This window comes from Ptiloglossa arizonensis, chromosome 3 (assembly GCF_051014685.1).
Source record: "Ptiloglossa arizonensis isolate GNS036 chromosome 3, iyPtiAriz1_principal, whole genome shotgun sequence".
NCBI lineage: Eukaryota > Metazoa > Arthropoda > Insecta > Hymenoptera > Colletidae > Ptiloglossa > Ptiloglossa arizonensis.
In genome coordinates, this window is record NC_135050.1 from 14813827 (window position 1) to 14829910 (window position 16084).

Genomic DNA, 16084 nt, shown 5'->3' on the forward strand with positions numbered 1-16084 from the left:
TTCGAGAATGTCATGCTTCTCTATTAATATTCTAAGCATTTTGCAATTTTAAAAACAGACAATCACGTTTCGTGATATTTTTTCTAGATTTTCCACGTTTTGGCATTGCGTTCATGGGTTGGACAACGTTTCCGATGGCATTCGGCTGTAACGTCCACGACTACTTGTTCAGTCAGCATCGTTGAAGTTGATCGCGGGGTACTTCCTCGTTCGTCTGCAACGATCGGTGAGTCGCATGCCATTTGTGTTCCTCCGATCACCAATCGTGTCGTAGGACGAAAGGTCCGAATCGGCATTGGTGACCGGTTGTATTTATATTTGTAGTGTTGTGCAAGTACAGTGACCGCGAGTATACTTACCGTATACTCGTGAGCAGTAACGTTTCACGGTATATTTCTTAGTACAGGTTAGGGTTCTTCTTGTACACCGCGTTTTCTAATACGAGTAATGAGTATTTTGCGATGTAAATATTAATTTTAGATACAACATTTATAGTTGAAAGTATATCGAATATTTGTTAAATGATAATTGTAACATCGAATTTTACGTACAAGAAGACATTTCGCGACGGGTGGATTTCTGATTGTGAGTCAAAGTAACACGTTCTGTACACTATTTACATGCTTCGAAAAATTTACTTCGACGACGGAATCACTCGAGGGAAATTTAGTATCTTGATCGATAATTTATCTTAAATTTTCATACTAAATTTGCAAAATGATAACCAGTATTTAAACAATTAAATAATTATCAATTGACTAGTTTTTTTTTTCAAATAACGTATTTTCGATTATAGTAGTTTTCTTTCTGGATTTGTCGCGAATAAATAAATTTATTAACAAATTTTTTCTAGTTCAGGATTTTCAGGATAATTTTTCCGTGTTGATTGCCTGAACTCGTTCAAGTGCCCAGGAGTTACTTGATCGAGCGAGAGCAATCAGCACGATGACTTAGTTGGTAAGACTTACATCAATAATCTGTGTGAGCGGTTGACACTGGCTAGCGTATCGTGCACGACGTAATTTTCCACGTATGTGTGCATGGTTAGGCCGTGGAAATGCGTCGGTTTGAAAATATATCAAAAGATCACGTTAAATAATATTCTATAATATCATATTATTCGTAACAGTTCATTTATCAAATGTTCATTTGCTGTTGCAATTGTACCAAATTTTTTTTATATTCTTACCTAGATATATATTTTTTCCGTATATAACGATAATGTACATTTTACGGAACGAATGTGGATAACTTCTCGAATGAACGTGTACTCGATACGTTCGATCAATTACAGTTCACTGATCAATCGTGTTTTTGCGTATACGCAATGGTCGCTAGCCATTGTCAACCGATTTCAGGAAATTGGTACGTACCCTTAGAGTGTGCATGTTGCGTGATAAGCCCGGGTGTCGGAGGCGTCTCGGGGACGCCTCCCTAGATTAGGCTCGTTGCACCCGGGCGTTATGCGTGAGAATCGTGGAGTGGATGTGTTCGAGAGAATGTGTTTTGCCATTTTTTAAATACAGGGCTAGGTAGGTGTAGGTAACTTACTTCTGGTACGTGTGCCAAAAACGGTTAGGTAGGGCCAGGGCAGGTCGTCGCGTTCTCGATTCGGGTAGGCGCGTTTTCGCGCGACGTACCTGCACCTGTAGGACAATTCGAAGAATGGATCGCGAAGCTGGTCCGAACGGAGCATGCCGTTTGCTTCCGGCGTTGCTTTCCGTTCTTCGTATTTCTCCGCTTGAATTGTTCGCGTACGCGGTCGCGCGTCGATTAGGCGTCGAAACGAACGTTACGCTCGAGGTTCTTCGCGCGTGCATCGCACGACCAACGGTTCCTGGAATCGTTTGCACGGTCGCACGCGCGCTGCACCGAATCTCGGGCCTAGGAGTTTCAGATCGGGCAATGCCGCCCGAAGAGAGAAGAGGCCGCAAGCCGAAGAGGCCTCGACAAACTGTCTCAAGAGAGGGCTGCAACCAATGGCACTCCATCTTTGAATCTACGTTCAAAGATGGAGAGTCATTCCTGTTACTACTTTGTCACTGTACTTGCCCGTAGCTTATGTAGTAGTTAGTTGTATCGTAGTTAGTTTGTTTATTGCTCGGTGCATGTACATTGTACATATACGTGCCGAGCGCTCATTCATTGATGTTGGGCAATTCGCGATATGAATTAGTGTCGTGAATGAGTACCGATCGCGTTTCAAAGTAGTGTCGCGAATGAGTACTGATCGCGTTTCAAAGTAGTGTCGCGAATGAGTACTGATCGCGTTTCAAAGTAGTGTTGCCAATAAGTACTGACCGCGTTTCAAAGTAGCGTCGTAAATGAATACTGATCGCGTTTCAAAGTAATGTTGCGAATGAGTACTGATCGCGTTTTAAAGTATTGTTGCGAATGAGTACTGATCGGTTTTCAATGTAGTGTCGCGAATAAGTATTGACTGCGTTTTACGTAGTGTCGCGATTGAATACTGATCGGGTTTCAAAGTAATCTCACGAATGAGTACTGATCGCGTTTCAATGTAGTGTTGCGAATGAGTACTGATCGCGTTTCCAAGTAGTGTTGCGAATGAGTACTGATCGCGTTTCAAAGTAGTGTCGCGATTGAATACTGATCGCGTTTCAAAGTAATCTCACGAATGAGTTTGATCGCTGTTTGTATTAGTGTTGCGATCTATTTGTATGCCCAAAATTTGCCACCGAAGACAGTTCCAGAATCACGAGTTGCGTGACTGGATTTCATTCCTCGAATCACTGTCTGGGAGGAATCACACCGATGGGAACTTTGTAAGTACATATTCTTATTTACATATTATTAAAATTTCGCGAGTTCCATCTGTGAGAAAGAATGCAATTTTTACATTTTCCGAAACCGATATATTCGATGGAACTACGAACGATAGTTATTACCCACGTTTACTAACTTCAACGATTCTGGTGGTACAGTTGAATATAGTTCCCAGTATCACCGTTCGTAAACGAAGAGGTCGCCCTAAGTCCACTGATATTTCACGAGGTCGGTATTTCAGATCGTGTGATACCGACTCTCGTAAAATGAAATACCTATTCTTCAACTCGTCTATGTAAAATAAACAACTTCGATAAATGAAAATCGCATTCGGTATACCCAGAGTTCACGATACTGTTTCGCAAACAGGTAAAATATGTCGAAAGTTTCACGTATGGATAAGAGGTCCGGAAAATGAATTTTCCGACGAAACGAAATAAATTTCTACTCGTTACGTTATTAACGAATTGAATATGTAGTCGCCTTGAATACTCTTCGGTACTCGTGCACCTATGACATTTACGTCACAGATATAAATTAAGCACAAACTGCAGGTAAGATTGCACAAGCGTTATTCTGACGTCCGCCGACAGATAGAATGGAAGAGAACAAAGCAATTGTTGCCTTCCTCTATATAACATTCCTTGTGCGATACAATCTGTCAGTACTCGCCGAGAAAACATCGATAAGTCCAGCTGAAAAATTTAATCTTGCATAGAATAAAAAAAAACATCATTGATCGCCATTGAAGCGTTATATTGAAAGTTCTCGATCTAACAATATGTTAGGAATCGATCTTTCGATGCAGAATTAATCAAATAAATAGAACGAGTCTTGTATGCTCCAACGATAATTCACAGAGACCTCTATCGATTGGAAATGGGATACATACGGTCGTTTACGAGTCCGTCGGAAAATTATAAATAAGTCCTTTTTTCAAAATACATTCTCCTTTTAAATTTCACAAAAATATTTTAAGGAGAAATCAAACGTATTTCGCTGGAAGAGAGTTCTTCGAACGAACAAAATTCTTATCAAAAGTATACACAGCGCGATCGCTACGATAATACTTCCGGTAATTATAGATAAAAGTTGTTCAATTTTCAATGAAGATTCAATTACCGCTTTAAAAACCTCAAAATTATTTTGTTTCGTCGTACTGGAAATCGTTCAATTTTTTTTTTTTTTTTTGAACATATTGTGTATTTGCTTCTCATAGTATTTTAGAGTATACTGCGAGTTTGTATACAATACATATGTGTGTGTGCGTTTGCTTTTCAAGCTATTATAAATATTACGACATGGAAGCAACCGCTAAAATTTTAATTGAAATATTCAAATTCATATTTCCCGATTACGTAACGCACCAACATCGTCGCAAAATTGATAGATCGGTGTCACAGGGTATGATCAATTTCTACGTATTTCTATCAATTGCTACGTATGAAATTTGTTCGTAAAAAAGTTGCATCGTCATTAAGCGAGACGTATGACGTATAAATTGCTTTTTCGCTACCTTGCTTGTTTATACTCCATTGGTCTTTATGTTCCATTAGGTCGTATTCCATTCTTTAAATTGAATACCCATCTTTTTACTTTACCGTTCGAAGGAGAATCAAATTGTCAGTAAAAAAAGGTACATACAACCTATAGCTGACACTTATTAAGTTACTAACAACAGAACAATACCACACGTACCAAAATATATAATTTGTGTCAACGTGCATCTGTATAAATTCTAAACCTCCGATTCGATTCGTTTTACCGATCAAAGAATTCTTTTCTGTTGTCGGCCATTAAAATCCCGTCTTCTTAACTAACATTCTTCGACAAGTTTCTGCACTTATCTGATTACGAAAGAGATTCGCAACGATAACAATTCTTCGTTATTTTCAATAACATACCTGTTATTTTCTACTATACGGTTGATTTCGTCTGCGTTCTATTTAAAAGAAAAGTAAGTGACCTTCAAAGATTCCTGACACATTTACATATCGATTTTTCTCTTTAAAATTCTAATGATTTACCTGACCTCTTTCTAATACCACGTCCAAGCTATATATATATATATATATATATATATATATATATATATATATATATATATATATATATATTTATATATTAAAATAGGACATCCTCTATTTACTGAACGAGGAAAATTTTAAATAAATAGGACAATCCTAAATAAATAGTAACGGTAATCAAATTTATTTAATTGCCGAATAAAAAATGTATATTGATTAAAATTTGAAAAATCGGTGTTACAATTAATAAACGATTTTAACATATGTACGAAAAGAATACGATCCATGGAAACAGACAGCTGAGATCACTATCGTGTATAGTCATCGAGGTTTCAATTACGGTTATATACGAATCGGAGGAGAGGTTTTAATGACTCATCTTTGGAGTAGCTACGCATATTAAATTATGATTTTAAATTGGAACAATTTATCAGCTCACTAATGGGGAGGATCTCGTTGCAATTTAAAAGTTCTTTTCCAAACAATCCGTTCTTCGGTGTTCGATGTAACATAATCCTTGTAAAGGAAAGTATCTATTCTTAACCCACAAGTGTGACTCACTTTCGTTTATTATTTCTCTACCTTCGTATGTTCCGTAAATGGTTCTTACACGTTACTCAATTACCGCTTCTCTCGGTAACTCAATACGGAGCTTGCTCGTAAGATAATAAAGATTTTTATTTTTTTGTTTAAAACGTACTCTAAAAATAGCTACGCGGTTGTTTTTGCAATGTGAAAATAAATTCGATCCAGCGGCTACAGTCGTACGCGTGTCTGTTGGATGAATAAGTCAATAAACACCATCTTTTCGCAGAACAATATTGTTTTTATTGCTCAAACAATAACGCGTTTCTCAAAACCCTGGTCGCAGCTCCGTCATAATTCCACGGTAACGGAAACCTTTTGGGGGATTTTGTAGGATTGGCGCATAAAAACAGTAGATCGCGCGTTGTTAAAGCAAATATTGGATTTATTTGTCGATTTGCGTAGTCATAAAATATATCGATCGATATTCATAACAGTGAAAGGTCTCCGCATTGATCGCACAATAACAAATAGGAGATGAAATCGGATGTAAATTCGTGATTGTAGATACCTGAAGCGCGCGCGCATAATTTTTCTGTGCCACGGTCGGGCAACGATCGTTGAAGACAAAATAAACGTAAAACAATTGTAGGTACATCGTTGGACACACATTTCGATTCCTTCGTGGAACGAGAACGTGGAAATTGTTACTTCGTAAATAATAGATGCGCAACGAAAATCTGGACCGTCGAGAAAGTACGATTATCCGTCTTCGTACGAAAATAATCGATACTCGCAGTTACAGAGCTATCGTTTCACCGTAAAAGTAAAAGAATCGATTATCTTGAACGAAAGGCGTGGGAAGGAAAGAGTGCCAGAGGAAGATAGCAAAAATAAAAAAAAAAAAAAAAGAAAAACACGTGGGAGTGAAAGAAGCGTTAAACGTACAGGGACGAAACGAAAGCTCGATAATCAAGGAATGTTCTGAACATAGCACCACGTTATTATCCTTAACACTATTCGCGTACTATTGAGCTAAAAATTCTGTATTACTATGGCAGATAATCGTACACACGTGCACACGTAATGTAACCCGTCTTCAAAGTGTAACCGAACGGGAAAAAGGGAATCTTTCAGGAGGAGGGTGGAATGAACGAATCGCCACCGTTACGACGAATTACCTCCGATTTCGAGGCTTACGTGGTAATTAATAGTTCGCAAACGACCAATCGATTAACTGGAACCCGGGACTGCGCTTTACGTAACGATGTACACGCGTGTAAAATGTTGGGCGCGTTACATCTGTAACCCTGGATGACAACGAGACCCGTATACGAACGAGCGACGCCGACGGTACGTAACTATACTCATTACGATCGAAAAACGTACAAACGAAATACCATTCGAACGATAAACGACGAATAAAAACAACGTGCAACCGTTTATTCGTGACGTTTACTCGATCGAACCGTTACTCGGATCAATTTCCATTCGTTCGAGATGAAAAGGTCGAATCTCACTCGAATTGAAATTTTCATTCGACGAGCAACGCGTGAAAAATTCTTCGCGTTTCGTTCGTTGTTCGCAATTTTTTAAACAACAATACCGCCCGTCCCTGCACCGACAGCGATCTCTCTTGGCTGGATAGACCAAAGATGGAGAACCTACGACCTTCCGTGGCGTTCGATACGACCTTTTCGTACACGTGTTTCGTCAATCACGTCCCTCGGTCGTTCGTAAATGTTACGTTCTCAAACGGTGTGTACATTAATTAATTAGAATAAAAAGATCGTTGTTTGAGGTTACTCGGGTATTGATAACCAATAACCCGAAGAGAGCCCTATCATATACGTGATACCGGAACGTCGATTTATTATAAATAAACCAAAATGGAATTCTCCGAGACGAACGAAATAACGACAAAATTAGCAAAATGGTAGAAACTTCTCCGATCTTCGATCTACCTGTAAACGGATAAAAAATTGAAATTTATTAATTTGATTCGACCCGTGGACAAAAAAAAACTGACGGAGAAAGATTGATTTTGGAAAAAATATCAATTTGTATCGAGGTAGATTTTTGTTTGCAATTTTGGCCAAATTCACCGTACGTTAAACGTGCAACCTTCCGATGCCAAAAGGTTCCCCAAACCTGGAATATACGCTCTCGATGGCTATCTTGCGCGCGTAAGGATCGTATGTTTTTCGATCGGAGTTAAACGAGCGCGAACCGTCGGCGTCGCTCGCTCTCACAGGTGTGCCAACTGTCGCACGTAGGCGCAGATGTAACGCACCGACAGTACACGCTTACAAACACGCGTTCACCGACACGCATGTATACGAACAACACGCGTACGATCAACCTCGTCTCTACATAGTAGGCGTGAACGTAGCAAGTACGACGCCCGTGGTTATTAACACGTAATTGCGTAACGCACTATAATTCAGCTATCGTCGGCCTTCCCTACGTTACGAACCGACCACCCTATGTATACGTAAATCACGACCAAGAGGAAAGGGTCGTCGGATGCACCTGTACACGTGTGACCGTGCATCCAGATACGCAGACAACGTGGTTGCATATGTGCAGGCGCAGGAAGCGCGCGACGCACACGTGTACGGTCCTTTAATTTTTAATTCGTTAAATACATCTATGAAAGCGGCACGAGGCGCTCCGTATACTTCGGCTCTAGCAGCCAACCTGGTGTAGCATCGTAGCCAACCGGAACACGCGCATCCAAGCGAACATCCCCGTGGACGGTGTACCACAGACGGTGCTCCTCGCCGATAGACTCGACGAGGTCTTGCAATCCGTTGACGTCGAGTGACGACGCGCTCCCCGTTTAGGTGTCGCGTCGATCGAGCAAACCTCGCTCTCCAACTTCCGTTCCTTCTGCTGTTGCTGCTGCGGCGAGTACTTCATCACTGTATCATCATCGTAACAGATTAATCAGGACCGTTTTCGCATGATTTCCCTCCAAGTTCGACGAAAGTGACATAAACCGTGCGAATCGGTGGGAAAATCGCCTATCGTATAGAAATCTCGTTTACGCGGAAGCACCGCCGGTGAAAAACGTTCCACATTGTCGTTCGTAGGAAACGAGGGACGGTTACATACGGTAATTACCGTGCTATCCGAGAGTTACTTTCATCGCATACCTATTGCGTTTTAGAGTTAATTGATCGTCCCTCGAAACACGTACACGCTTGGATGTGTACGGGTTTCACTTGATCGCGATGTACGTCTTTACATAAGTATTTATATAAAACGAGATACGGGCGAGAAATTGTAACCTCCATCGCGAAACAGGAATTGCAGGAGTTTCTTCAACGTTGGCTGCTCGACGGAATTTGTTTCTTCAAATTTTATTTATTTAAATTTTACCGTACGCGGACCGAACAAATACAACGCGTCGACTTTTATCTCAGACACTATTCGGTTGTACGTACTTAAATCTATGAACATCTAGCGTAGTTGGTAATGGGAATCGTTTGCGTACAATGGAACGAAAATAATATTCAAAATTGTTACTTTGTTCGTTTTCGACGCGAACGATGTTTCTTCGATATTTAAAAATACCGAATGGAAGATGTACGCGAGTTAGTTACCGAAGTATCGATAAATACCAATTTGAAGAAACACATTGTCGATTAATGTCTAACAGAGAAAAAAAATATTCCTTCATTTTCCACAAGACAAATTTTAACGAAATTTGTTTAAATAAAAGTGTTGGACCAGTCTTTTTAAATTGTTAATAAATTGAGTAAAAACGATCGATAATAAATCACGTTTACTCTTTAAGGAAGCAAACGGTTTCAAATACTTGGAAAAGTTGCGCCCTTAAATCTATTCGTGAGTAATTATCGATTCTTTCAACTGAGCTAAATACGTTTAAAGACAAAAATATTGTTAGATTCGTAACTATCGAATTAAAATGAATTTAAATTATCCAATCTATTAAAGTTTTAAACTCGAAGACCAATAACTACAAGTACGTGTATTATCACTGAATGTGTTCCTACGTATAGGGATCATTATGAACATTTAGCCACGTCTGAAGTTGGCAAATTGCCTCGCTGTAAATTCCGCCAGTAACCTTGGACGAAACGCTTATATTTTTAAGAAAATGAATTGTTTTCAACGGTTAAAAGCTCTTACCAAAGAGTATACTTGCGATACTATAAACAAGCAACGACTAATTACCAGTCTTGTACAAGCTATTTTTAAAAATACCTTGTTTAAGACTGATAATTAAATCATTAATTAAAAATTCTTAACTCTTTATAGAAGTAATTATTTATCAAATTTAAAATGTTACAAAATTTGAAGAACCTTCCACGAATATTCAATCGATTAAAAATATTAATTTCGAAACTATCGCGACTAGCGGATGTACGCTACAATACAAGGGATATTCTATAGTGAATTAACGATTTTATGACTACAGAATGTAAACCGACGTAGTATGGTTAAGTAATGAGATTTTCCCGTATGTCACTGCGCCACTTTTTTTCTCACGTCTAACAGTGAAATTCCTTTCACTAGCAAATCCTCTTTTGTTTTAAGACAGTCTCAAAGCCATTTTACGCAACGGGAGAGAGTAACCGCGATCACGACGATACGAGTGATCTCCGTGAACAAAACGGAAAGCATTAACGGTGTTTCTTCGTTCTTTAAAAGAACAAAATTCGTTCAGAAACAACCGTATTCGTAGTTTGATAATCCACCTCTATTTTCCGTAAATGTCATATCGACCTTGACTATGTTTATTCACTCTAAACGCTCACTCGGTCATGGTCGAAGATCCATTACGTGTGCATTACAAAAGCGAGCTGATATAACTTTTCAACGATACACACTCAACGAACAGAATTTTTCAACTAATATTTTCGCAAATCTTTTACTCAACGAGACAGAAGATAAACTCTGTAAATAAGTAACGAAATGGTTATCGTTGGCATATAAATGAAACTCCCGTGATTAAACTGAAGTACTTTAATCCACTATAGAGTGCTTCATCGTGTTCTGTTTTGTTTGTATTCTATATCTAGAGATAATGGACACTTTTATATTTGTTTCGTGTAACGTGTACAGTATGTAGACTGCTATATAAATCAAACATGCATGACCTGCATCTAAATATAATACGTTGTTGGTGTACTTGTACGCGAGTGTACGTGTAATCGGTCATTGATTAAAAAAAAAAAAAGAAAAGAAAAAAAAACGTTTACGTGGGTTTATCAGTGTCCGCATTTCGGGAACTCTCTTTTTCCGGGATTGAGGGAGTAGGTGTGCAGTGGGCGTTTCAAATGTGTTCTGGTTTTAGTGAAGCGCACGCGCCTCTTTCGGTCAGCTGATTCCCTAGACCTACTTTTTGCCCGATGATGCAGGCTACGAATAAGTATAGACACAAATGCGCGCGTGTGTAAATGGATACATATGTAGTTCTCGTGCTACTCTATACGTATGTGTACCTACATACGTAGGTAGCCTCTGTGCCCTAAATCATTCTCTTTGCTCGAGGTCAACTTTAGTTACCTCAAAGGCCACAATTTAAAATATACATCGAAGAAACAAATTACTTTCGATTATAGTCGGTTAAAAATTGATGCAAGAATGTTCTCATTTATGAACGCGAATGGAGAATAAATTGTTTACCAACAAACGTAACACGATATACACCCGATCTCGCGTAAGTAGGACGATTGCGATCACAGTTCAGAAAACGTAGGTGTAAAAAGTAATGTATTTAATTTTTAGTGGCAAAATTTATAACGAAAGAATACAAATAACACATTAGAATTATGGTATTTAACGTAACGATACACCGATACAAGGTATGTATTATAATAAAGCGGATACATTGCACGTCATAATGGGTTTTCGTCACGGTATTTGACAAGTACTGTTACATGAACGTGTAAATTGGAGTTTTTTTTCTTTTTTTTTTTTCAAATCTCGCGTCGAATGGCTCCGTAGCGGTTGAAGCAACGGCACTCTTAGAATGAACTGTCAGATTTTTTAATTAAATCTCTACCGAAATGCGACCAATTAATTACCATCGTGTACATTGACATTTTTCTATAATGGTTACGATGTGGAAGAGTCTAAACGTTTTGAAGGCCTGTATTCGCGCGAGCTTCGTTCTAGGCGCGCACGATCATTTCGCATAATTCTGAGGGAACGGTCGTCGCGTGTCATACACAAAAGCGCGGCAGTTTTAGTTGTCACTGTCATCGATCACACTTGTCATTTGCTCTTTTATCGATACATCACACGACGATGGAAATAATTATAGCTACGAATTCTTATATTATTGTAGAACGAATCGACAAATAAGTAATTTCAATGCACGATCAGCGAACGTGATTGTTACGTACCTGTGTGGGTTTTATTCAATTCCTAATTCCTCGCGAGGAGGTAAACGCGAAACGGCTGTTCTTTGCTGCAAACCGTTCTATACTGGTTCGAGGCGCTTCGTGTAGTGTTCTGCGGAGCACGACGAAATGCATTCGTGCGACAAGGGACAGAGACAAGAAGTAAGATAGAAACAGAAAGAGACAAAGAGAGAAGTAGAGAGGCTCCTTGCTTCTCACTCTGGTTTGAGCGTTGGATGGGGAAGTGGGTACACATCGCACGATCGTTTGGACGATGAAGGGAGTTGGTGGGGATACTCGTCTTCTTGGTTATGTACCGCAGCGCCGGCGCTGCATCGACCCGTCATCACTTCAGCACCGATGTGTGTTCGCTTGAATGTTTCCTCAAAGTACTTATCTATTTTTTCGTTTTAAAGCTTGACGTTCATACAAATTACTCCGTCTGATAGTTTGTAGAAACCGTTTGATTATTATCCGTTTGATACTAAAATTGTAGAAACATTCGTACGTATACAGATTAGCATATCGTTTCGTAAACCCTTTCTAACACACGTGGTTCCACTTTAAAGGATATTTCGAAACACGATCGCGGTCAAGGCAATATCAGTTGCTTAAGTGACAGCAAACCAAGAAAAATTATGTCACAAAAGATGATACTAAAACTTCGTATATTTGGTATCACATTCTTTAACGAGTTCTTTTTTTTCCGTTGTAGAAAATTCAAAATTCTTTGTGCATGTTTCTACAAGTGCGTGTATTTAACAAGAAAGAGATATTATTTTATTACGAATATGACGAACAGATATATATTAGAATTACTTGTATTTATTTGGGGTCATTCGGTGAAATTATAAATTGTAGAAAACTTACCTTTCGCTGATCTAAGATGTAAAGTATGGGTCTTGCGGAGCGTACGGACTGCTTGGCGAATTTGTGACATTCGTATTTATCGTCAATTTTGAAAACAAGGGCGAGGAACTACTTTCCGATGAACGTGGTGTGTGATACCCCTTATTAAACGGAGATAAATTCCACGAATATATGGACTTTACAGACGGACTATTATGACAAGGACTCGAATTTTGTGAACTCGAAATACTCGATGGACTCTTTGGACCTTGTAGAGCTCCAGAACTGAGAAGTCGATTTGATCTAAGTCTCAGAGAATTTTTTGTCTTTTTCACTACACTCTTATCATTCTCTAATTTTTCAAGAGAATTGGAATTTTTTCCATTTTGATTAAAAAGCGAATTACAATTTTCAGTAAACGAACACGATTCTACGCATTACCGAACTGAAATGTAAAAGATTTTGTTAAAAGATTGGATAAAACCTCGTACAAGTAGTTACTTCCTGGCAAATTTTAACCGCATCTTTCCTCCTTATCGGAATAGTTTGTAGGTACTGGTTTAAATAAAAACAATTATAAAAGCAAAATTCTATTTTTAAATATTTTAAATAAATTTTTAATTAATTTATTTATTTTTTATACACTTATCAATTAAAATTTACTAGGTTTTCTTTAAACGCTTACTATAGGTAATGGATAATGTACAATTTTCATAAATAATGAAGACTAAATTAGTTGAGCATTCAATTATTTTAAAATCAATAAGATGCCAATGCAATGTTTATTTTTTCTTTCTTTGTACTTCATTGTTTTATTAAATTTTGAAAATTTTTTTTTTAATTGACAAAAAAATAAATAAGAGCATTATAAATATAGTGTTGAATCTGTATTTTCAGACTGTGTTACAGATTAATAACCGGTTAAGAGATTCACACAGTATATAATCGCAACACAATAAATAGGATGCACAATCTATGGTCTGGCTCAGCCACCGTAAGAGAGTGCTAAAATATCTTTAAAGATGAAACATCAGAGCTAGGTTCTAGCCAGTACTAGCTTGACTGTTGTCAATGTATGTAATTACACAATATATCTACTTATCATCAATAACAATTTGTTACTATTCAGACTTTGCAAACACTTGAGTAACAGATAAAGGAGTTTGAATTAATGAGTTGGGTGAGATGTAGCAAGATGTCCATGAGGTTTGAAATGATAATAGTACTAGATTCCTCTACGACACCCGCCGAACACGTCTAGCGTGTTTCGTCATCTTTAACAACTGTCAAGTTTACTTTGTAGCTTGTTCTAAATATGCTATTATATCAGCTCGTTCTTGTGGTTTCTTCAAACCAGCAAATACCATTTTTGTACCAGGAATATACTTCTTTGGATTTTCCAGGTATTCAAATAATGTATCTTTATTCCAAGTAATGCCTAAAATAATAAATGTACAGTGTAATAAAATTTCAAAGATTTAGTCATAGTATACTATGATAGTATTAAACTATATTTTGATCAGAAAATAATACCTTTCGCTTTATTGGCATCTGTGTAAGAGTAGCCCGGGGCCTGCCCTGTTTTCCTACCGATCAGTCCATGTAGATTAGGTCCAACTTTGTGTTTACCACCAGCTTCAACTGTATGGCACTGAGCACATCTTTGTACAAAAAGCTAAAAAAAAAATTGCACTTAAAATATAAATAAGTCTTTTGTCAAACATATTTTACATAATTTCCATCTTTAATAATGATAGAGAGTACATTATGATTCATCACACAGTATAAACCTGGAATAAAATGATAATCTAACGTTATCGAGGATCTGACGATATTTTTCGCGTAGTACGTATCTGTCTCATACGTCACGAGATCGGAATTTTACGCAACTCATTGATACGTTACTTTATTGATAAAAATTCCAAGCAAATTCCGAGTTAAATAGGAACAGTAAAAAGACCTTATATTTTTAATTTTACCTTTTTTCCTTTTTCTGGATCGCCGGCGGGAACACCCATTGTAGTTTAGTCTAAAAAATGATTTGAAAATGTAAACTGTAATAATTGTTCTCACAGGTAACAATTTTTTAATTATTACATTTATAAAGTGTAAATTTTCAATAATTCTAATGTCCGTTTCTTTTGTTATATAAGCGCGAAGCACGTGAGCTTATTCTCCTGTTTCGCAATATCGTTACACAAGAAATTTACGTACATATATATGTATATATATATATATATATATATATATATATATATATATATGTGTATATGTATGTACGAAAAATATATTAAATGTTAAATTTATTAAATAAAAAAAATGTAACGCACAATAAATCACAGGCGCATTGCATTCGACTTTTCGATCGACACGTGTCGGAATGTGTGTGACGCAAAAAGTGATTAAGCGACGAACTAACTGAAAGTTAGTTCTTCTCGTTTAATGATTTAATCATGAAGTAGTCTGAAATACGTAATAAATGTATTTTCGGCAAAAAGTAAAAATATACTTGTAACATTGACACGTTGACATTGACGTAACTATCATTTGTTTAAAGGTCAAACAAACATGTGTATATGTATATCAATATTGTATAGAACAATCTAATCTAATCCAATAGAAATTACGTTTGAAAAATATGAATTGCTGTTCGCGGTCAAACTTTAAACACATATACGTAGTACTTACTTTTCGTGGTATTAACGATATTAATTGAAGCAAATTAATTTTAATTTGATACTGCAATTAATTTTTATTAAATTGACTACATTATCGTTAAACGACGATTAAAGTATCCTCTTCAACTTTTTAATTGAATAGATATCATGTGCACCATGTAATCTTCAAAAAATAAGTAAAATTGAAGTGTGTTTCTTAAAAGTAGGAAGTGTCTATGCACACATGTGTACAGTTTATATCGTAACTTATAATATTACGTTTTCGAATTCATATTTAGAATACTTGCATTTACAATAAATAAAGGACTTAAATTTGTATACAAATTTATATATTCTCATTGACAAAAGTGTAAGAATAGAGTATCAGCTCAAGGATAGTCGTGTTACGTAACACTTCATACTTAATCTTTGAATGAAACACATAAAAGATCAAATGGAAATTTTACTAAAAAATGTATAATCATGTTAAATATGGGTTCCCAAGGATTGTGACTCAATTGCACGTGCTGAAAACGCCATTATACACTATAAAATTCCTTACTATACAACTTAGAAATTCATACGAATTTGCAAAACTTCAATAGAAAAAATACTTTAAGTTAATGAAGATGTCAAGATATCGATCGATAATTTCGAACGTAGTAGAAAAAAAAGAAAATCACACTTACCTAATTGATTAGAACTCGCGCGAGTAGAGTATTATCGCAGACGATTGTCGACCGACCGTAAATAGATGCTTCGATCGATGTGTAACCACTGACTTCCTCTGGGCTTAAATTCAGGGTATTTCAATGGCTGACGTAACAATCATGGAATACTATGAAACTTTACCAGATGGCGT

The 16084-nt window shown here is 37.1% G+C and overlaps 2 protein-coding genes and 1 long non-coding RNA gene across 3 annotated transcripts; 1 reads left to right on the forward strand and 2 right to left on the reverse strand.

Annotated features, from left to right (window-relative positions):
- Positions 1-5763: 5763 nt before the first annotated feature.
- LOC143144465 (uncharacterized) lies at positions 5764-11928 on the reverse strand. The gene is made up of 2 exons (XM_076306903.1): positions 11720-11928; positions 5764-8263 (listed from the first exon to the last, which is right to left on the reverse strand). Exon 2 carries the CDS (start codon positions 8259-8261, stop codon positions 8028-8030), a length of 234 nt encoding a protein of 77 aa, XP_076163018.1. The 5' UTR covers positions 8262-8263; positions 11720-11928; the 3' UTR covers positions 5764-8027.
- On the forward strand, positions 10287-13012 carry LOC143144466 (uncharacterized). Its single transcript, XR_012991421.1, has 3 exons — positions 10287-11031; positions 11100-11176; positions 11662-13012. It is a non-coding gene; the product is annotated as an uncharacterized LOC143144466 (long non-coding RNA).
- Positions 13013-13437: 425 nt separating this feature from the next.
- Cytc (mitochondrial cytochrome C) lies at positions 13438-16023 on the reverse strand. Its single transcript, XM_076307247.1, has 4 exons — positions 15912-16023; positions 14545-14594; positions 14099-14240; positions 13438-14003 (listed from the first exon to the last, which is right to left on the reverse strand). The coding sequence occupies exons 2-4, from the start codon at positions 14581-14583 to the stop codon at positions 13858-13860; spliced, it is 327 nt and encodes a 108-aa protein (XP_076163362.1). The 5' UTR covers positions 14584-14594; positions 15912-16023; the 3' UTR covers positions 13438-13857.
- Between the last annotated feature and the right edge of the window lie 61 nt (positions 16024-16084).

What these genes read in the sequence shown, in the direction of transcription:
- Cytc (XM_076307247.1), bottom strand. Translation starts at nt 14,583, where the DNA reads ATGGGTGTTCCCGCCGGCGATCCAGAAAAAGGAAAAAAG. An exon ending in ATCCAGAAAAAGGAAAAAAG is followed by an intron (nt 14,241 to 14,544) that starts GTAAAATTAAAA and finishes TTTTTTTTTTAG; the next exon opens with CTTTTTGTACAAAGATGTGC. An exon ending in AGATGCCAATAAAGCGAAAG is followed by an intron (nt 14,004 to 14,098) that starts GTATTATTTTCT and finishes TTATTATTTTAG; the next exon opens with GCATTACTTGGAATAAAGAT.
- LOC143144465 (XM_076306903.1), bottom strand. Translation starts at nt 8,261, where the DNA reads ATGAAGTACTCGCCGCAGCAGCAACAGCAGAAGGAACGGAAGTTGGAG.